This window comes from Macrobrachium nipponense, chromosome 1, assembly GCF_015104395.2.
Source record: "Macrobrachium nipponense isolate FS-2020 chromosome 1, ASM1510439v2, whole genome shotgun sequence".
In the NCBI taxonomy this organism is placed as follows: domain Eukaryota; kingdom Metazoa; phylum Arthropoda; class Malacostraca; order Decapoda; family Palaemonidae; genus Macrobrachium; species Macrobrachium nipponense.
The window spans coordinates 60,174,287-60,196,786 of NC_087200.1; the positions used below are offsets into that span (position 1 = coordinate 60,174,287).

At 40.7% G+C, this 22,500-nt stretch overlaps 1 protein-coding gene across 1 annotated transcript in view; it reads left to right on the forward strand.

The window, feature by feature from the left end:
- The window catches only part of LOC135219340 (midnolin homolog), a 244,503-nt gene that overhangs the window by 50,736 nt on the left and 171,267 nt on the right, over nt 1-22,500 (forward strand). Inside the window, exon 2 of the mRNA XM_064256016.1 lies at nt 15,325-15,412. Within this exon, the coding sequence (XP_064112086.1) occupies nt 15,325-15,412 (88 nt within the window). The remainder of the gene's footprint in view (nt 1-15,324; nt 15,413-22,500) is intronic.

The following is a 22,500-nucleotide window of genomic DNA, read 5'->3' on the forward strand; positions in this document are numbered from 1 at the left end:
AAAAGGATAATGTGGTATTATAATTAGTACACGAGTATCTGGTAAAGAAGCGGGCCGGTAGAATATATATTTAATATGGAGGAAATGTTCTGGGGTTTTCGAAACTAATTATGATGCAGTTTTTCCCATTGATTGTCGCCGCCAGATTTCTGCTCAGGTATCTAATACTGTTGACAAGGTTGTCGTATTTCCGTCAGTACGGGGCAGTGCCTTTTCTTGCTCAAAAAGGAATACAACATACTTTTTGCATATTGCCCTAAGTTGATTATATATATATATATATATATAGATATATTATATATATATACATTTATATATATATATATATATATATATATATATATATATATATATATATATATATGTGTGTGTGTGTGTGTGTGTGTGTGTGTAGTTTTTTTTTCCAACAATGTTTTCTCCATACCTTTTAAAACTAAACATACGGTAGCCCCGTGACCGTAGAATTAGACATATATTACTTCGGAGCCTTAGACCCACTCATTTATTCCTTACTGCATAATATCTCGTCATATGGTACGTGCTTACGTATGATGTTTTGCCTCTGGCAGTTTCCTCTTTGTTAATTACCAGAGAATCTCTCTCTCTCTCTCTCTCTCTCTCTCTCTCTCTCTCTCTCTCTCTCTCTCTCTCTCAGCCACAAAGTGAAAGTTCAGAAGTACGTACTATGCTTCTGCCGTTCGACGGTCGACAAGGATACGTTAACTTTATAGCACTGATATTTTATCAGTTGACTTTGTCCATTCCATGTGCGTGTTCATTCTGTGTGCTTCAGTAGTCGAGATGGGAGAGAAGTGGCTAGTGAGTTCGTGGGAAGTAAAGTTTCCCAGGTAAAACTCAACGCCTACTGGGTGTTGTTCTTCTGTGCGTGTGGTCTCAGATGTGATCGGGAAGTCAAACACACTTCGTATTGTAGTTAGGAAAAGTAAATGGTATCCGCTTGAAAATAGATCTATAAGATATTTATTCAAGTATGCTTTAGATCTCGCATGATATATCTGTTACATTAGTACCATAAATACGTTCTGTTTACTCAAACACTAGAAAATAGATTCTTAAGACAGTTATTTAAGTATGTGATACATCTCACATGATATATCTATTACTTTAGTACACTCAATACGCTCTGTTGAATCAAACTTTAGATTTAAATGGTCTTTCTCTCTCACACACACATTTTTATGTTACCCTCACCGAATTTCATTCATAAGCCAACGCAGATTGCTAGCTCTTGGCTGCTGCTGTGTAATTGCGACATCTAGGAAGCTGAGTTGAGAAGTGAGATAGCAGGGGCGACCATGGAAGTGTAGGTATAGTACATATAGTGCGCCGACAAGGGTGTGGCCGACTTTTTTTGCGAAAGATATCAGTATGTAGACACAGCCTGAAGTTTGAAATGTACCAAGATTGTATTTTCAAAAGTCTTCGATATATTTACACATTTTAAATGTGTTGCTTTCAATGATCTTATATTCTAGAGAATTTAGAGAAATGAGTTTCAGAATCTCTAAAACGTATGAAATGGCATAGAATTTGCTTATGTTCAACGGAATTATTCGTATTTTGACATTTTAGCAGAAATTTGATGATGATGGAAAATGGCCACTAAGCTGGCCTTTCGAATAGAATCTGGTGACACTTAGTGTCAGCAGCATCTAAAACATAACGATTGATAGGACATCCTGATTGGCAGAGTGTTGACTTTGCCAAGGCAGATAGGGGACATCTTTGAAAATAAAGAATTGATATGTTGGAATATCGAGTGGCCAGGATATTTCCCGGTTACGGTGGTCTTCAGCGATAAGTCATGTGTGTATCGCCGTTTGAACAATTCTGCCCTCCAAAAACACTCTTCAGCGGAGCCTAATTCCTCTGCCTCTAGCTGGGAGAGGGGGAAAGTACCACTGAATCTACCGTTTTGTCCTTTTTTGACGTTCACGCTGCAGAATATTTTTGTACCCATGTTTGCGTTCCTCTATGCTCAGATGTCTCGTAAAACTCGTGCTTGCGTATGTAGTGCAGTGACTGAATGTTTTTTTTTTTTTACCTGTATATGTTCTCATATAAAGCTTTTATGTGTATACATCTAAATTTTCATAAGGGGTATAAATATGAATGTGAGTCCAGAATATTGTGGAGGCGAACATCGCTTATAAGGAAAGAATGTTAGGTATCACGAATGAATGGTTGTACATTTCCCCTTTCCGAAAAAAATCCATTTTCTGAAAATTCAAACGTCGTTCCAGCTTTTCTTTATTTTTATTTATTTATTCATTTATTATTATTTATTTTTCCTTTTTATTGGCAACGTGTCGCAGGCATCGCTCGGATGTCTTGTTGCTAGATGACTGCGCAAGGGAAGGACGGAAAGCATATGCTCCTACTACAAATCAATATGTGTACCCTAATTTACATGCATTCACGTCTTGTGTGTGTGTGTGCGTGCGCGCGCGTGTATGTGTGTGTGTACGTGCGCGCGTGTTTACTCTATCCGTATGAAAACTTACTCTTTAAATCTGCACGGCCTGAAGTTGCCAGAAGCAACTCTCTCTCTCTCTCTCTCTCTCTCTCTCTCTCTCTCTCTCTCTCTCTCTCTCTCTCTCTCTGTATACGCCATTCTGAGAGAAAGCTAGAGCATTCAGGATGTCCCAAGAGAACATTCTGAAGAGAGTGATTATTCATGATGCGAATATCTCTCATACTGAGAAAAAGAGAGAGAGAGAGAGAGAGAGATCCCGAGAGAGAGTATACGAGCGAGGTTTAGCTATCGATTTGAGAGAGAGAGAGAGAGAGAGAGAGAGAGAGAGAGAGAGAGAGAGAGAGAGAGGATGGTGCTAGTGAGTATTTGCAATATTTATAGCTATCAACATTTTAAAGTGGATGTTTACAATGTTAATAGTTACTCTTGAGGGAGAGAGAGAGAGAGTGGATGCTGCGAGTGAGTATTGAGTATTTGCATGTTTCCGGACACCAGGAAGCGAGGGCGTCAGGGTTTGCGAGATTTTTACAGCTGTCATTCTTATAGAGAATGGGCGACGGTGTTGGCAGTGGTCTCGGAAATCATTTTGAGAAAAGGACTTCATCATAACTGTAGAGTGATGCCATCCCTCCAGGGGGTGGTAGATTATCGTAACGCGACCCTCCTGTATGTGGATGCAAAGATTATTGGCACTGGGTGTCAGGTGCCAGATCATTGGAGACTCCTGTCCTGTCTTGGACTGGGGACGCCGCTGTCTTCGGTTGATTACCATTATGGCTGGATAACTGGATAACACTCGATCCCAGTCAGCTCTGACATCAGGTTGTTTTCGACATAGCTTCATAAATATTCGTTAAATATTCATCGTATCTGCATACTGGATGGTCTCGGTAAGGTGATCTAACTCGTCTAGAGAGATGGCATCACTCCTCGAGTTATATATTCCTTATTTTTTCTCAAAAATGCGACCATTCTTTTTTTCAGAATGTCTAAAACCACCGAAAATGCTCTCTCAACAAGAACTTTCATAACTACTTATGAAAAACGTTCACTGGTTGATTATGGATTTCTTTGAGTTTTCTGAAAAGAAAGCTATTGAAATGGTTATTTGTCTGTCCGTCCGTACTTTTCCTATCCGCCCGCAGATCTTAAAAACTGCTTGAGGGCTTGAAATTGGTATGTTGATCATCCAACCTCTAATCATCAAACATACTAAATTGCAGCCCTCTAGCCACAGTAGTTTTTATTCTATTTATGGTTAAAGTTAGCCATGATCTTATTTTCTGGCACCGTTATAAATACCTACAACATAGGGCACCACCATACCGTGGGTGAAAGTTTCATGCAGCATTATACGCTCTAAAGAAAACTGGATTTGCACCGAAGAAACATTTTTCATTAGCTTTTTTTATAGTATTGGTTCGAGTTATGACTGTTGAGCTTCTTAGGTCTACTGTCTTAATGCTGCAGACGTAGTTCTAATGAGAGCACCGCTATGAGAGCACCGCTAACCTTAACACACCGTACTGTAAACTAAGCAACGTAAAAAAAATCGGTTCAAATCACACAGATTACGGATTATGGCAATGCATAAAAGGGAGCATATCTTTATAACAATGAGGAAAATAGGGCTATCTGTGAATTCGCAAACTTTTCGATATGCATGACAATAAAAAAAAAAAAAATTATTGGCAACGTCACGTTGAGTCTGAGAATCTGGACGATACAAAAAGAATCATGTCGCATGAGATTTGAGCACCACTGTACAGTTTTCCGCTTACACAATGGGAGTCTGAACTAAACGCATATTGGGTGGAGTGAGAAAGGTGTTTGTTGGGGGGGGGGGGGGAGGGGGGGGGGTGGGGGGGGGGGGCTAATAGAGCTTCTGAATTTAAGACTATTATTTAAGACCTAGGGCAAAACTGATTCAGAAACTAGGGCAAAAATAATTTTGAAACAAGGTAAAAAAAATTATTTAGAAGTAAGGTCAAAAATAGGCTAAAATAATTTAGAAGCAAGGTCAAAAATGCTTTAGAAGCAAGGTCAAAAATAGGCAAAACTAATTTGGAAGCAAGGTCAAAAATAGGCAAAAATCATTTAGAAGCAAGGTCAAAAATAGGTAAAACTAATTTGGAAGCAAGGTCAAAAATGATTTAGAAGCAAGGTCAAAAATGGGCAAAAATGATTTAGAAAATGGAGAAAAAATGATTTAGAAGCTAGGTCAAAATTGCAATAGAAGCAAGGACAAAATAAACGCAAATGGATGTGAGGGCTACCACTCGTAAATTAAAAAGACTCTAGTTTTCTGTAAACGAAAATTTTCAAGATGGCCATTTGTCTGTCCGTCCGCACTTTTTTTGCCCCCCCCCCCCCCCACGTCAAATCTTTAAAAACCCCTGCGACTAGAGGGTTGCAAATTGGGATGGTGGTCATCCACCCTTCAATCATCAAAACTCCCAAGGTGCAGGCCGGTAGCCTCTGTAGTTTTTATTTAATTCAAGATTAAATAAAAACTTACTGCTATAGGTGCCAGCAACACAGGGCTCGTGGCTGAGTTTTGCACAGCTTTAGGGTGACCGGGGGCTAGTTGTTACAATTTTACTATTTTTACCTCTGATTCAATTCTAATGAAGGAAACTTAAACAAATTTATGCTGTGAAAAGGTTATTATGTGTGTAATCATACTTATGTAACAAAAAGGTTATATAATTTTTGATTTATGTAATATAATCGGTTAACACTTCATTGTACACGGGTCGCATATATACATAATGAGCAATTTCATTTTTGCAGCGTTCATATACCTAAACTTTGCATTTGATGCATTGCACCCATTACTACCCTTAGGCCATTTGGCCATTTCATCAATACTTCCATGTTCTTTTTTCTTTTATTTCCATCAGACTAAAGAAACCTTTTGTATTCAGATTCCTTTTACTGGTTTTACTCTTGAGCCTTTTTCCTTGTGAATCCTCGTTGTGCTTTTGTAGTTTCATTTTCCTTGTTTGCATCTCTGTCTTTGTAGGGCTAGCTAGCCTTTTTCAATGGTTGTAGCTCCTCTGGGGGTTTGATTCTCTTGTAGGTCTTTGGTCTGTCTTTATAGGAGGAGGTGATTTGTATAGGTAAGGCCTATCTGAACCATTCTTGCTTGAGCTTGTAACAGGGTCTGAAATCTTTTTCAAAGGCTTGTTATGTAATGGGGAGTTAGATGGTCTTGAGGAGGTTCACAGGTAGGTATCGTGTAGCCTATGCAAACTTCAGTAGGCTGTAACGGGCTTTCATCATTTGCTCTGGTTTCATTACGTATTCTTTTGTGGCTTCTACAGCTTCAGGTGTATCCTATGGATTATCTTTTGGTCGACCAGATACAACTATATATTATGCGCGGAAAGTTGTTACTGATTGCAACAATTAGCCTCGAGCGAATTATTTTCCTTCTCATAAATTTTGCTATTCATTTGTATTATGGGAAAATGAAGTCTAATCACATATGTAGCATAGAAACAGTTATTTTTACAAATAACCCCATTTTTCATAAACACGAGTTTCATTAAGGTCTATGAAAATAATACGAAAGGTTGAAATATTTACTCATGGTATCCGAAAACGGTTTTTTGCTTGTTTTTCACTCAACGAGGATAAGGCTGTTACTGACGCCTAATCGTGTGAAGAACCTCGGCGCCAACGATTGCTGTTTGATGAAGTTATTGACGGTGTATCAACCTACCCCCTGTATGCAACTAGCCCCGGTCTCCCTATAAGCTGTACAGAAAACTCGATTTCACTGAAGAAACTTCGTCGCATTTATTTTTCCTTTAGTCTGTGACGGAATCAAATTCCGCTCGTCATGCAAGAGGCTCTTCGCCTAAACGAGATCACCAATAGATTGTTAGATCGATGACATCAGCGTCCCCTCGGCGACGATCACCTGGCAGCACACACAGAGAGAGAGAGAGAGAGAGAGAGAGAGAGAGAGAGAGAGAGAGAGCCGGTCGCTTAGATACCTGCTTCTACTTCCGCAACCTGCTCGTATGGCACGGTCTTGCGCCATCACCTTGATATTTTGGAACGTTAAGGTCAAATTCGTGTTTTGGCGTACTCGTGTTGCGTCAGGCGCGCTCGCGCGCGGGAGAGCGTTTCGGTATTATAGTTGCATCAAGGTTAGTTTTTATTCCGGAGCAGCGAGTTGTATGCAATCGCTTCTTGTGACGCTAATACGTAACTTGGATTGGTTTTTGTAATCAGAGGCGCTTAAGCTAAATGGTAATTCTCTCTCTCTCTCTCTCTCTCTCTCTCTCTCTCTCTCTCTTTATCTGCCAGATAGGGTCCTTTTTCAATTGTAAGAAGCGAAGGTCGGGAATAAATAGCATTATTCACCCTTAACGAAATGAACGCTTCACGGGAAAGGTACAACAAATTTATAGCTGATATTTAATATCCGCGAGTAAAGGATGTCTATAGGAAAAAAGAAAACTGATTCCTACCAGAGTAGCAGGTTCAAGACAGGAGGAGCCCTTGACTTTTGTTTTTAGGGGAGTGAACACCTACGAACTGAGGTTTGCCTCACAATGAACACACACACACACACACACACACACACACACACACACACACACAGTCCCTCGATCTCTATTCATACGATCATATTCAGAATGAAAGTAAACCGACAGGTCGACGCCGATCAGGTAAATCGTCTCGATTAATCGGAAAAAAGATTTTTGGTGGAAGGACAGAAGCGATCCGACAAACTTTTCAAAAGTGAAGGTGCTACCGAGATCTGCCAAGGCGGGGCATTCGTCAGTAATCGCCGTTGTCTGTAGGGGTAGAAGAAGATTTCCAGTATATATTCCTCTCTCTCTCTCTCTCTCTCTCTCTCTCTCTCTCTCTCTCTCTCTCTCTCTGAAAGGAAATCCATTTCCATCCTTCCATCCACCCCTTTTCCGTGTTTTTTCCCGTCTTTGATCTCTGTCGTATCCCATTTTCCCATCCCCTCCTTTTTCCTCTTTGTGTTATCCTTGTCCCCTCTCCTCCTCCTTCGATTTTTCCCTTTCTCTTCACTCCTCTCCTCTCCTTCCTCCGCTCCCGCATCTTGGCGTCGTCCCCTTCTTTCCTTTCATTTTCTTTCTATCCTTTCCCTTTCCTTCTTTCCTTTCCCCTTCTGCGTCGACTGAATTGACCGGAGTCCTGATGGGAGGGAGCTCTCTCTCTCTCCTCTCTCCTCGCTGCCTCCTGATTCCTCCTCGATCCTCGTCACCCTCCTCGTATATATTCCTATGGTACAAAAAGATCAGCTCGGTATGAAGGTGGAAAAGAGGAGGGAGGGACGTGGCCGTGGGATGGCTGTAGGGGAAGGGGAAGGGGAAGGGGAAGGGAGAACACGAAGGTAATGTGTATGTGGCAGGAGAGTATGGACGAAGCGAGCGAGGGAGGGAGGGAGGGAGGGCGCATTTTTATATTGGAAAGAAGGGTGCGAGTTTTTGGAGGGAAGGGGACGAGGTTAGAATGGGCTTTTTTTTTTTCTTCTTTCTCTTTTTTATCTTTAATCAGAAGGGTAAGGTAGGCTGCTATTTGGATTAGGTTCCTATGTAGCATCTAGTGCAACAAAGGATACGCCAACCGACTCATTCTTTTGTGTAACTATTATATTTTGTTGCTCTTGACTTTCGGAAGCCTTGATGATCATCGTTCTAGTCCCTTAAAAGTCGTCATGTATTTCTCGTCGAGCGTAGCAGAAATTTCCAAATTCTCATTCGTAGTTGATTGACATCTACATATTGAAAGATCATTTCTATACTCGTTTTCTGTTGAATGCAGAAGACATTCTACCAACGCCTCGACCTCCTCTTTGATTTGGGATCTCGGTTGTCGTGGACAGCGTCGATGCCATCAGGGCGAGGGAGTGAAACAGCGGGTTCAGTATTTCCTGTATTCCCCTTCAAAGAGGTTGCCTGGGGGAAGAGAGAGAGAGAGAGAGAGAGAGAGAGAGAGAGAGAGAGAGAGAGAGAGAGAGAGAACCTCTACATTTTGATTTTCAAAGATTTGTTCAAAGTTAAGTTAAGTATATCTTAGTTTTACCAGACCACTGAGCTGATTAACAGCTCTCCTAGGGCTGGCCCGAAGGATTAGATATTTTTACGTGGCTAGGAACCTTTGGTTACCTAGGCAACGGGACCTACAGCTTATTGTGGGATCCGAACCACACTATATCGAGAAATGAACTTCTATCACCAGAAATAAATTTCTCTGATTCCGCGTTGGCCGAGCCGGGAATCGAACTGAGACTCGAAACGTATTCGAATGTGAAGATGATTTACTGGGTGATTCTGAAATTGTGATTTTTAATATTCTCCCGATGGTTCTTCGCTTCTTGCCATAATTTGCTAGTACGAATCTTTTTTTGTAGCGGATAAAAAATGCAATAGAAAATATGTAATAGCGTTATTCGATTTCATTCAGGCCTCAAAATAATGAATCTTGAACGTAGGCGCATCGTCCAAAGATGTGTGTCTTTTGTTACTCCAATCAAATCAAAAGGTCCAAAAAAAACATTATGCTTCTTTTTGTTTGTGTATGTATATTATATATATATATATATATATATATATCTATATATATAGATATAGATATATATAATTATATATATATATATATATATATTATATTATATATTAATATAAGCGCCTCAGTGGCTCTGTGAACGGTATGGCATTGACCTGCCGCCTCGGTGGCCGCGAGTTCGAAACTCGGGCATTCCACTGAGGGGTTAGAGATGTGTATTTCTGGTGGTGATAGAAGTTCACTCTCGACGTGGTTCGGAAGTCACGTAAAGCAGTTGATCCCGTTGCTGAATAACCACTGGTTCCATGCAACGTAAAAAAAAAAACAATATAAAGGCAAGGGCCCATTGAAATACGTGATGCTGCCAAGACCCTCCATGTACTTTTAGTTAGATAACACCAAATGACTTCCATTTGACAACACTCAGTGGCATCCAAAGGAAGACGATGACACTGAGAGAGCGGTGGTGCAGAAATACAGCACAGTCTATTGAGTTAGCCCCAACATCAGAATTGCCCCGTGGTTGAGAACCAGTGAATTAGATGATTTAAACATTTTTATGAAATACAGTCCAAAAAGAGTCCGAGAGCTGTAGGAGAACTGAGCTTTGTACAAGTCGACAGATACGGCATATACATACAGACAATTCACAAGATTTCAGATTTTGTCATTTGACCTACCAGAGTCTTGTGGTATAAGTTCAAAGAAAATATCAACCCTTCATATAGGATTTTAACTATGAAGCTAAGCCTGCTGTTGGTAAGCATACCAGTCATTACATAACTTCAGTTAAGATATGTTGTTGCTCCTCACGCTCCAGTTATTTAATTCAACAGTGAGCTTCGACGGAGGATTCCCTATTGAAGATTGCATGCAAACTCAAAACCCTCTTGTATCACATGCCTTCCAGGATTTGCCTCACTATGGTGGACCAAGTATGGCACTCTGCCCATGCGTGATGTTCTATTTAGTTTAATCAGACTTTCTGATGTTTGTAGGGCAAACATTTCTGTGTAAATCTCCAGTATGCTCCATACTCACTCTTTTGCAGTCCCTCCAACAGCTAATTAATAGAGGAGTCGGCAGTTTTCCCGTTGGTCGTACCAATAGCAACATTGGCACCTTTTGTAGTTACATTGGCACCTTGTAGTTGTGCATGAATTGTTAGAAAGGAGAGGCTAAAACAGATTCTGAAGAGAAGGTAGAAGCCACCTTTTGGGATATAGTTATACGCAGAACCCGTGTTTTCATCAGCCTTAGTTTGATCCCACGACTTCCACGATAACCCGGTAACCTTGATTAATGAGGGTATTTGACTGATGATTTTTTTTTTCTTCCGTAAAAGAAAACTGTTGTGCGGACTTCGTCTGTCCGTCTGCTCGTTCCCTGATCTACAATCTACTGAGGTTGGAGGGCTGTAGATTGATCATTTGATCATCCACACTACAGTCATCAATCATACCAAATGGCAGCGTCTAGCCTCAGTAGTTTTTATTTTTTTAAAGGTTAAAGTTAGCCATGGCCATGGATCGTGCATCTGGCATCGCGTTCCGGAGCCATGGGACGCACCCTCACTCTACCGCATCTGGTGAGCAAGTGGAGAGCGTCCGGTCATTGCAGCACTCTAGTCTCAGCAGTTTTGACTTTTTTTCTTTTTTTAAAGGTTGAATTTAGCCATGATCGGGCGTCCGTCAATGCTGCAGTTACCAACAATACGGGGCACCATTGACCGCGGCTGAGTTTCATTGGCCACAGGTACGAGTTTCATACAACTTTATGAGCTGTACAGAAAACTCGATTGCGTTGAAAAAACTTGCCCTCTAGCCTCAGTAGTGTTTATTTAATTTAAGGTTAAAGTTAAACTTAATCATGCTTCTGGCAACGATATAGACCAGGCCACCACCGGGCCTTGGTCAAAGTTTCATGGGCCGCTGCTCATACGGCATTATACCGAGACTACCGAAAGATAGATCTATTTTGGGCGGCCCTGATTATACCCTGTAGCGGCTCTACAGAATTTTTAAATTGTTAAATTTGCATTCTTTAAAATTTTAAAACCATTTAGGAATGTTTGGGTGTCATGGAAATTGTGTGGATCTGAATTTGGCAACGTGACCCCTTTGCTTTGTGATTATGGAACCTGGGTTCATTTTCCGGTACCGGACAACACAATTTCATCCAAAAAATTTCTTTGAACATGGATCTTCAAGCTTTGCAGTGACAAGCGTATCCAAAAAAGAGCAAAGAATTCAAGAAGTTAAGAGGGCATTGTGGCATTTTCAAAGCTTCGATGTTCGCCAGTTTACCTCAAGTGTGAGACGAAGCGTAAAAGGGAAAGATCATCATCCCAAAGGGACTGCGGGCGGTCATTGGTACGAAGCCTCATTTCAAGGTTATATTTTAACTTTTATCAGAACTGTAAGATGGAAGAACGCTCATCAATGTACAACTAGCTGATTTGTAAATGTTGCTAGTATCATAACTTCTTGTAGGAGAGAAGAGAGAGAGAGAGAATGTCGCAGTTCTTTTACTGGGGCCTTATTACTGACAGAAGTTATCATCTTGGCCTTGAGCCCCGGTTGATGGGAGTGTGGATATAGTAGGCTGTTCTATTATCTGTTGTGTAATTTCTCTTTGAGAACGATCGAGGGCTCCAGAATGACTTGACGTTGGACTCTGTGTTGGTGTGTGTGTGTATGTGTGTGTGTGTGTATGTGAATTTTACTTTCTACAGTTGCAAGCGAGTTCGTGATAACGCGTTTCCGTCTTTTTATTTATTTATTTATTTGTACGTAATATTGTTACGAGGAGGTTGTCCGTCGTTATTTAATGCTTATTGCGATGTACCAGAAAATGACAACTAAGCGTCTATAATACTAATGTTATGTATTTTTAAGAATCGTATTGACAAATTATAGTTTGTTAAACTTGCAGCTGAAGAATAAAGAACAAATCAATCACTATTTGTTATTTATCATCCGTGCATTATTGTTCGTTTCATTTATGAACATTATCTTGCTTCTGATGTATCTCATACACGATACAGTGTGTGTGTGTGTATTATAATATATATATATATATACATATATAGATATATATATATAAATATATATGTGTGTGTGTGTGTGTGTGTGTGTGTGTGTGTTTGTGTGTTGTAGAGGAATTTATAAATACATTGCGATATGTGTGTGTAACGAATGTAAACGGTACAGCGCTGGTTCTTATAAAATGCATGTGTACTAACAAAGTTCTAGATCTGCCTGAATAGTTCGTGAAAAAAAAATTCTTTTTTTGCTATGCGTACCTCAAGGTTATCGGATTTATAATTATATGAGCGACCTCTTCGTGACCGTCAAAACCACGACGAGATCGCTAACGACGAGATGTGTTCACGAGGAACTCGCCTGACACCTATTCAGCGCCTCTTGACAACGCACAGCCGTCGTCCTTCTTCAAGCTTTCTTCGTCCACAAGGCGAACCGGGTCGAAGTCGAGAGATATTCTTCTTCGATGGAGTAAGAGGAATGACTTGGCAAAGCGAGTTACAGAATCCAAAGAAACCGAAGTGATTCATTTGGACAAAACGAAAAGAAATCGAAAGTTCTCATGTTCAGTTCGTCCGGGTTCAAATCAAACCCCTAGAGTGAGTAACCTCAGGGTGCTGGAAATGAAACGACGACTCTCAAGTTCTCTCGTCTGAAAGTCAAGCTGAGGAAGGGAAGTCTTTGCAGAAATAAGCCTTCTGGATTCTGAGACCTCACAGGCAACAACCTCCAGAGCCCTTAGGGGGTTAGTGCCGTCAGTGGACCTCATGCGGTGCACTGTAGGCATTACTTAAGATTCTTTGCAGCGTGCCATCGGCCCTTAGCTGCAACCACTTTCATTCCTTTTACTGTACCCCCTTTCATATTCTCTCTTCCATCTTACTTCCCACCCTCTCCTAACACTTGATTCATAGTGCAGCTGCTTTGAGGTTTTCTTCCTGTTACACCTTTCAGACCTCTTACCGTCCATATACCTTCCAGCGCTGAGTGACCTCATAAGTCCCAGTGCTTGGCCTTTGGCCTAAATTCACTATTCAGCTCGATTCCACAACCTCCAGAAACTGCAAAAAGTCTGAAGACAATTTCACTGAAGCAGTGGTCAAACAATTGAAAGATGCGTCGAAGTTAATTCGGCGAGACCGAGTTCTCTGTACAACGTATAATGCTGTATGAAACTCTCAGCCACGGCCCATAAAACTTTCAGCAACCGCCCGTGAAACTTGCAGCTACAGCCCTTTGGTGGCCTGTGTTGTTGGCACCTATAGCGGTGCCAGACGCCCCACCATGGCTAATTTCAACCTTAAATTAAATCAAAACTACTGAGGCTGCAGGGCTGCAATTTGGTACTTATGAATGACCTGTGATAGCTGATCAGTCAGTGTTGATAATCAAAAACTTGTAACAATTAATCACGGGAAATGAGATCACCTCCTGACTTTGCTAAAACTTTTAAGTGATTTGACCCCCCCATCTTTTTCTTGTATTCCTTGAGCTCAATGAAAAGAGAGTGCTGGCCACGCAATTTTTATCTCAAATCTGATACTGCAAGTATCTAGCGATGAAGCCCTGATCAAACCAGTCCAAGTCCTGAGTCTGGGTATTTTTATGGCATTGATATTGATTTCATCTTGAAAACATCATTTAAATCTTTATTTGCTGACGATTCTCACGTCTGGGCTCTTCTGGACTTGAGAAAATCACAGGCTTGTTCAGAATGAACCGGATAGTGGGGTTTATTGGGGTATAGAAAAACAAACCATTCAGTAAATGAAATGTAGACAAAACTAATTTGATCTCTTTTTCAATTCTGTGGATTCCCCCTTGTAAATGCCTGAATCCAGAAAAAAGGGGATGTTAGGGGAAATGCAGTAATGGTCCGAATCTGATGCTTACACGGGGTTTGGACCGATTTGTCTGATGTATGAAGTAGTATATGCCACCTGAACTTTAATCTAGAGAGACTGAATCATTTTTTAGTGATTTCACGTAATATGTTCCGGTCCTCGGTGAATTGTGATGCCAAACATCCTTTTGTAGTAGGAACTCCCAAAGGCACTTTTATATTAAGCTGCTGCTTCAGATAAGAGTTTTTGTATGGCGGGAATCAGGAAGTGCTGGAAATGAGCGAATCATATATCTCTGTAGGGGGCTAGTGCCGACAGTGCACCTCATGCGATGCACTGTAGGCATTACTTAACGTTATTGCAGTGTGCAGCCGCAACCGCTTGCGTTCCTTTAACCGCGCTTTCTTTCATATCCTCTTTCTTCCATCTTACTTTCTACCCTCTCCTAACAATTGAGTCATAGTGCAACTGCTTTGAGTTTCTCCTGTTACACTTTCCTAGCCTTTTCACTGTCAGCTTCCGTTTCTGCAGTGAATGACCTCATTGGTCCCAGTATTTGTCTTAGGAGATAGAAACTGTCTCTTGTATTAAGGTCACACTTGACCCATGGATTTTTAATGGAATGGCAACCGTAGCCATTTTCTGAACAGTGTGTGGTCCCTTTGACTGTGGACACTTGCTGGTCGAGTGTCCCAAGCTCTGGTGCCATGAGTAATCGTTTCCTGTCTTTTTGAAGGAAGTTAATAACCTTCACATCAGGCTTTTTAAACGGACTTTATAATCCTAGTGACTTATACAGGTTTGTGGAATAAGCAAGGTATCTGAAAAATTCAGACTTCTAAAATTTGTTTACCATTCTATCAATATTCATATCTTATATCTCCTCAGCTTAATCCCTAGTGGGAGTCGCTATTTTTTATTATTTAATTATTATTATATTTGCATCGTAAACATGTAGTGGGGTGCATTCAGTGTACCATTTTCCTGCGTTTTGTTTAGATAAGAGATGTTACTTTGTTAGAGAAGTACGTCATGAATAGTACATGAAGATATATACTTTATGTTGATAGTAAGTTAAGTATATCTTAGTTTAACCAGACCAATAATCTGATTCACAGGTCTCCTAGGGCTGGCCCGAAGGATTATAGATATTTTTACTTGTCTAGGAACCAGGTGGTTACTGAGCAATGGGACCTACAGCTAATTGTGGGATCCGAAATAAACTGTGTTGGCAGAGCGGGAAATCGAACCCGGACCTTGAGATCAGGTCGCTGTTGGTAGTAAGTTAGTGTAATAGTATGCTGTCCTTTATAATTACAAAACTGTATATACATCTTAGCAGTATATATATATTCAGCCATTTTTTTCTGTGTATTTGCAGACACCTAAGAGATGGGACTTTAGTGGAAAACTGCATCATGGATGGCTCAAGAATCACCCTCCTACCGTCCGTCGAAACAGGATTACTGGTAAGTGTTATGTTAGCCTCTTTATTTCTTAATGATTGCTGCTTGAGAATGAGCAGATTTCTAGAGTTTAATTTTGTTTGTGGGGCTGGGGAGTGGGTTGGGGGGACTGTACTTACTTCCAAGTAGAAATTGAGTATCAACCTCCCAATTGTACTTCCATGTAGCGATTGAGTATCAACTTCATTTAATTTTCTGTGGGTGACCTACTTCCATGTCGATATTAAGTATCAATCTTTGCATAAACGATTTAAATGAATCAGGGAACCTTAGTTTTGGGGAAACGAAAGTCAGAGGGTCTTGTTAGGATTTTTGACTGACCGTAAAAAAAATTTTTCTTTTTAATATGGCTATTGATAGCGGGTGATTAGGAAGGATTTAGACAGGAAATGTATTTTTTCTAATTAGTGTTTGAAAACAGTTGCGTAAAAAATTCAAGAGTAACAAGAAACAAGGCGTGATCCGACCTCCATCTGACTCGGGACGTGTGCAAGATTTTCCCCCCAGGCTTAAGTTGTAAATATTGTATTCCTAACTTTTAACGTAGATTAAAACGTGCCGAAATCTACGGTCAAATAGAACTTTGCTTCACCAACGAAAATTAAAATAAGTACACTATATTTTATTAGAAATAATTTTTTCTGTACTGTTTAACACGCACATTATTTCTTTTTTACAATTTCATTATAATAAATAAATCATAAATATCCTGTTCTAAAATTCTTCTACCATCAACTCGACGCGAACAACCTTTTTCAGACCTTTTTAGGCTCTTCCATACAGCTTCCCTGCACCCATAACACGACAAAGTTTGTAGGCTTACTTCCCGAATGAGTGAAAAGCTTTGCATGTATCTAGAGAAAGCGTTTGGTAAAATGGTAGATACTGTGGGGGTGGTGTTGGGAACGTTAGCTCTCGAAATTAATTCTGAAGAGGACAGCAACACTTCTGTCAGGGGGCGCAGATGGGACAGCTGCTCTTTGTAGTCTGGAAAAGTGGTTTGTCAAAGAGGGGTGTGCAGTCAGTCTGCAGCAGAATCTGGGCGACATCTACTGTCTGATACATTTAGGTTCAATTCAAAGAAGCAGTTTCTAATACTGCAATACATTTTTGTGTTGTAACCGTTTTTTTTTATGTATCATTTCAGCATATTGCCCATTTGTTTTTGTTTTTCTAAGTCTTCACATTCATAGCCGAAGCTTCCTTAGTATAAAGGCCTGTTTTGCCAGTGAATGGCCCTCTAGTCGTATTTGATGGAACTGTTTGTTGATCATTATCAATAATAAATGCGAGGTGATGGTCATTATGATCATTGCAGGAGAGCAGCAAAGCTGTAAATTTGCGGCTAAAGGTGGGCCAAGAGTTGCCTTGTAGGGTGGTTGATGTTTACAGATGTTGCAATGTTGCAATGTCAGCACGTAGCATATAGACGAGCTCGAAAGTGCGAATGTGATTGATGGTAATAAGATGAAAGGAGAGAATCATGGGATGAGCGAAGCAAAGGGGTAGCAGGATCTCGACAGTAGAAGAGAAACCTGAAGGTCGTCAGCCATTCAGGTTAATTGAGAAGTACATATAAGAAAGGGAAGGTGTGGCCAGTACCAGGTAGGTACTCGCGCACTCTTTGCTTCATTGTTACCAGGTTTTACCCGACACGATTTAAAAAAAAAAGTTTTTTTGTAGGGTCGTAATTGTTGTAGGATTCAATGATTTGCACGTTATTTTTTCTCTGTTTTGATGGGTTCTTTTCATGTCAGGTTTTGAATGTGATAAAACAAATTTCGGGCCTTGATGACCATATTTACGAGGCAACAACAGCGTACGGAAATTTAGGGTAAATCGGCGATACGGGCTAATGCTTTCCTGACATGAACAAATCGCGAGAACTTTGGTGCACATGAAGCCGTGGGGACCGAAGTGGAATGGTTCAAGGCTTACATAATCGTCACGGACACTCCCACATTTCGCGTACTCTTTGTGCGGAAGGGATAAGGAATGGTTCAAGGTGAGTCCGGGCCTGATGGATTTGGTAGCTTCACTGACAGGATTCACGGATTTTTGTAGGTAAAAGGAAGGAGCAGTGTTTGGTTAACAGTCACGTGACTATTATTCGAAGGTTGGGGCGTCACTTTACTTTTCCGTTCGTGTTGGTATTCTTCAAAGGATCAGAATTGAGGAAACGGCCGGTCTGTGTTTTCTTGTATTATTTTTACCAAAATAAGAAAATGAACACATGTAACGATGACTGGGTGCAAAAGATACGAAAAATATTTCTTGTGACATATCTGCCCTCAATCTCTCGAGTTATTTTCAAGTTACAAGAGATGCTCGAGTCAAGAAATGAGCCAGCTCTCAAAAAGCTAATATGGTTTAAGTATCGGGGGAAAGAATTTGTTTCAATCGCCGTTCCTCTGTCGTGAGTCGAAACATCACGACAAAGATGTTACGGAATCTTACGATGCCTTGATTTTTATTACCCTCAGACTTTTCCTGAGGAGTCTTTTGTGTCCGTATTATGTAGCTTCCACATCACTCGGGTGAAGTTCAATTGTTTTTGCCCATATTACACTTAGGCTTCACCATCATCAATAGGTGCAGAAGTGTGCCGATGTCGTTGGTATTTTTCAACTTAATCTTTGCAGACTGTAGCGTCTTGTTTTCTTCCGTATTATTATTACTAGAAAAATATATGTAGTATATTACTATATCCAGGAAGCTTTCATTGATCAAGTTGGCGAAAGCTAACTTTAAAGCAGGCTTTCTCTGTCGATATATACAGACTTTTGTCACTATGTGCCTACATAGTCATTTGTCACCTCGTAGCCTTACCTTCAATCAGGCTAACTCCCGACATACGCAGTCATTTGTCACCTGACTTTCAATCGGGCTATCTGTCGATCTGTACAGTCATGTGGCACCCCCGGCCCCATAGCCTTGGGTTAGTATCTCCTCGAAAGTGAAGCAAGCTCCTTGTCCGAAGTGCCTATTTCCTAGGTTTTCGGAGGAACCATAAAAACGCCACCGTCGCTGTTGTCAGTCAAAGGAATGTCAGAAATGGAAATTTCATGTTCTCTGTAAAAGGAAGTTTGGGCATATGTCGACTTATTATTATTATTATTATTATTATTATTATTATTATTATTATTATTATTATTATTATTCACGGGGTCTTGAAAAATTATCACAGTAATTATAAACGTTGTTTTGTTTTTTGTGGGTCGTTCTTTTAAGTTTTATTAAGGTCACTGTGTTGATATCCATGTTGTTTACCTCAGTTGTCAGCATTTGAACATCATAACCATTAACTTGCTGATCCTAGCGGGAAATAGGCGCCTCGTTTTTTTTTTTTTTTTTTTTTTTTTTTTTTTTTTTTTTTTTTTTTTTTTGAAGGGTTTTTTTTTTTTTTTTTTTTTTTTTAATAGAAAACAGGAAATGATTTATCCCCCTTGATCAGATGACTGATATATTTCATGGCCGCATGTAGAGAATCGTACAATTAATTTATTCATGATATATACTAAACAGTCCAGGCAATTCCTCTCTCTCTCTCTCTCTCTCTCTCTCTCTCTCTCTCTCTCTCTCTCTCTCTCTCTCTCTCTCTCTCTCTCTCTCCTCACAACTCTTTGTTGAGCAGCAGCAGCAGGTGTGACCTTGGTCAGACCGCGCTTGGTTTATGGCAGTCACCATTGCTATGCTTATTTCGAACATTGTTTCGTGTTGGGCCTCTTCCGGGGTTTGCGCTGCGTTTGTTGTCTGGGTTAAATGTTGCTGCTTCTAGCAAATGGGCAAGAGCGATCAAGTGAGAAATGCGCACAGACGGACGTAAAGTAATCTCTCTGTGTTTTGACATTAGCCATTCGTTTGTGTACCGAATGGAGAATGGAAGCGTTTTCGATGGTTGTCTCAGTGACATACCGGGCAGCTCTAGGGAGCTGCCGTGCTAGAGGGCTGCAAATAGGTATGTTGATCATCCACCCTCCAATCATCTAACATGCCAAATGCATCCCACTAGTCTAGGACATTTTTATTTCTACTAAAGGTTAAAGTTAGCCATTGCCGTGCGTGTGGCAACGCTATAGAACAGGCCACGACGTGGCGTGGCTGAAAGTTTCATGGGCTGTGGCTCATACAGCATTTTACGATGTCCAGAAAACTCGGTTGCGTTGAAGAAACTTAGACGTATTTTTTAGTTGTTTCTTTCTGGAGAGGGTGGGGAGTGATTTCTCGTAATTCTTGTCTCCTCCGAAAATGCGAGTGAAGAGAGCTGCTGCAGTTTTGAGAGTTGGGGGGGAGGGGGGTGAGACCAGAGACTGCTGCATCGGCCTAGATTCTTTGAACCCTCATGACGGGGGCGACTCTTAACCGCGTCCCTGAGAATCGAAATGAGGTTCCGGAAATGCGCCTTATTCTCAAACCGGTTTTGGAATTGATGCTCACGAGGATTCAACTCGAGCAGAAACCCCGGGAGTGTGTTTGTTTATTTATTTATTTTTGCTCCTCCGTCATGTGGCCTTTTTTGCTGTTCCATCTTTTGGGAGCTTGTTTTGCAAGTTTTTCATCTCCTGGTCTGTTCCTTTCCGTAGGGGGTCAGTGTCGTCAGTGCACCTCACGGAGTACACTGTAGGCATTACTAAAAGATCTTTGCAGTGTCCTTTGGCCCCTAACTGCAACCCATTTCGTTCCTTTTACTGTACTTCCTTTCATATGCCCCTTTCTTCCATCTTGTTATCCTTAACCCTCTCCTAACAGCGCAATTGTTTTGAGGTTTTCCTCTTGTTACACCTTTCAGACCTACCCACTCTCAATTTCCTTTCTATTGTTGAATGACCTCATAGGTCCCAGTGCTTGGCTCTTGGCCTAAACTCCGTATTCCATTACATTCTGGCCTAATCCATAAGTAGGCAATCATTATTAAATGATGGTAATAATTGATCGCATTGTAATTGATTTCTCGAGGAGCAGAGCGTCTCTCTCTCTCTCACCAAAGTCTGGGAATGAGATGCTTTGCTCGACTTTTTTTTTTCTTCTTTTTTGGAAAATGTAATTCGTGAAAGTCGTCAGCTTTGGATATCTGTTTTCAAGACAGAAATGACAGAAGAGATAAATTCCTTTTATTCAACAACGGGTATTATGATGCGGACCATCATCTGCAGGTAAACCCAGCGCATCTTTAAGCTTTTTATTGAAGTTCCGTCATCCTTTGTGAAACAGAAGTTCCGTCATCGCTTGTGAAATTGGAGTGTCCCCGAGTTAGTATGTGCTACTCGCTTGGCATTCATGTTTCTTCAGGTCCTTGGACCATTACCTGAATTTTAATGAGTGGGTTTTCAACAAAGCAAGCTGCATTTATTGAACCATTTTGTTTTCCTTTTTAAGTAAAGGTGGTCTTCAAAAATGACTCAACATTATGCGTTCTGTGGGTATCAAAGAAAGAAGTTGAGTGTCTAGACACGACAAAGAATAACCATGGTCTAACGATGGCAAATCGTATTGACGATACAATATGCAACCTGTTGTATATAATAGCAATTCTTCTTCTTCTTCTTATTCAGAAGATGAAACCTGTTCATATGGAACAACCCCACCTCACTCAAGGGCCAATGACTTGAAATACAAGCTTCTAAAGAACACGTTCGATAGGAAGAAGCGAGACGAGGTCAACGGAAGTACAGAAAGAAGAGACACCACTTATTAAATAATAAAATGAAAATATTGACAAGTAAAAAATGGGTAAAAATGTCTTAATATGCAAGAAGACGAGTATGAGGGTAGTAATGCACTGCCACTTCGCTTGAACTTATGAAGTTCCAATTGGAACATGTTTCTGTAACTGAAGATTTTTGGACGTTTTCTTGCATCTGGAGCTCCTTATTAAGTTACTATAACTTTTTGAGGGGCGTTTTGGGAATATACTTTTGACTATTGCACTATATCACCGTTTAGCTAGTTGAATTCATGTTGAATAGACCATCTTACCACTTGCTGTTGACGCACAATGTAAGGAGACTTGATGTAGGAACACCTGCAAAAGTTAAAAGTCTGGTCCTCATTGGAGTGGCGAGTACTCGTGTGTTGGTGTGGTACAGTACCTACCGCCTTCAGGATGGTGCCTTCAGCAGGCACTGTTGCGGTAAGAATGGCCTCAATCCTCCAGGGAGCTACTAGTAGCTAGCTGGTACTGTCTTGAGACTCGATTATGAACGAAACCTCATACGCTGTGTTTCTTTGAAGCGTTCTGCCGTAGGGAAATTGCGTTTCTATGAATATTTTAGTACGAGCGATTGTTCATATTACCTACAATGAATGAGCTTCAAGAAGAACCCACAAATACAGCCCCCAAGGGCCCTCCATCTTGCCTGCCTGCCATGTGATTGGTCTTACATCGTTTTGTATACATTTCACTGCTCGTTTGCGTGGCCGATCTTGACTGATGATCATCAAGCTGGTAGGTTAAGTAACGTCCAGTGAAGTTGAAGTAGCCACGGAAAATGGTTTGTCGTGTCTGAGAGGATGGCTGTTCTTTTAGTTGAGATGGGATTTTTGTTCTCTTGATGACGACCTTAAGGTAGAAGTTTTTTTCCGACGACTGGGGAAAACAAGGGAAAGTCCTCCTCCCCAGGTACACTACCCCAGTGTCTGTGGTCGTCATAATGCGGAGGTTCGCCAAGACGAGGGGTCACCAGGACCTCCAGGAGAAACTTGGCCTTTCTTCAGAGAGAGGAAGGGAACAGTAGTCACTGATGGTTCGAGATTGTGCTTAGCAGAAAAGCTTTCTCAGTTAGTGTGGAATAAATTGGATACTGCTCCTTTTGGCTTTTTAAATTCTATATAACAAGGATGTAAAGGAAAGTCAGTCGAAAAATATCAACACAGGCAAAAATATTCAAATTGTTGTATCTTAGTAAAAAAAAATAATTCTTCTTAATGAATTTGGTAGCAAGGTTTAAAGGGCGGCAGGTGAAGGAAAAACTTTTAAGAGCTGGACCACAGGATTTTAGGCGGATTTGGTCTAGTGGAGAAGATGGAGGACGGTAGAGAGAGGGTAGAGAAATAACCGATACTTCAGAAATATTAGAAGGAAAGAGTAGCGC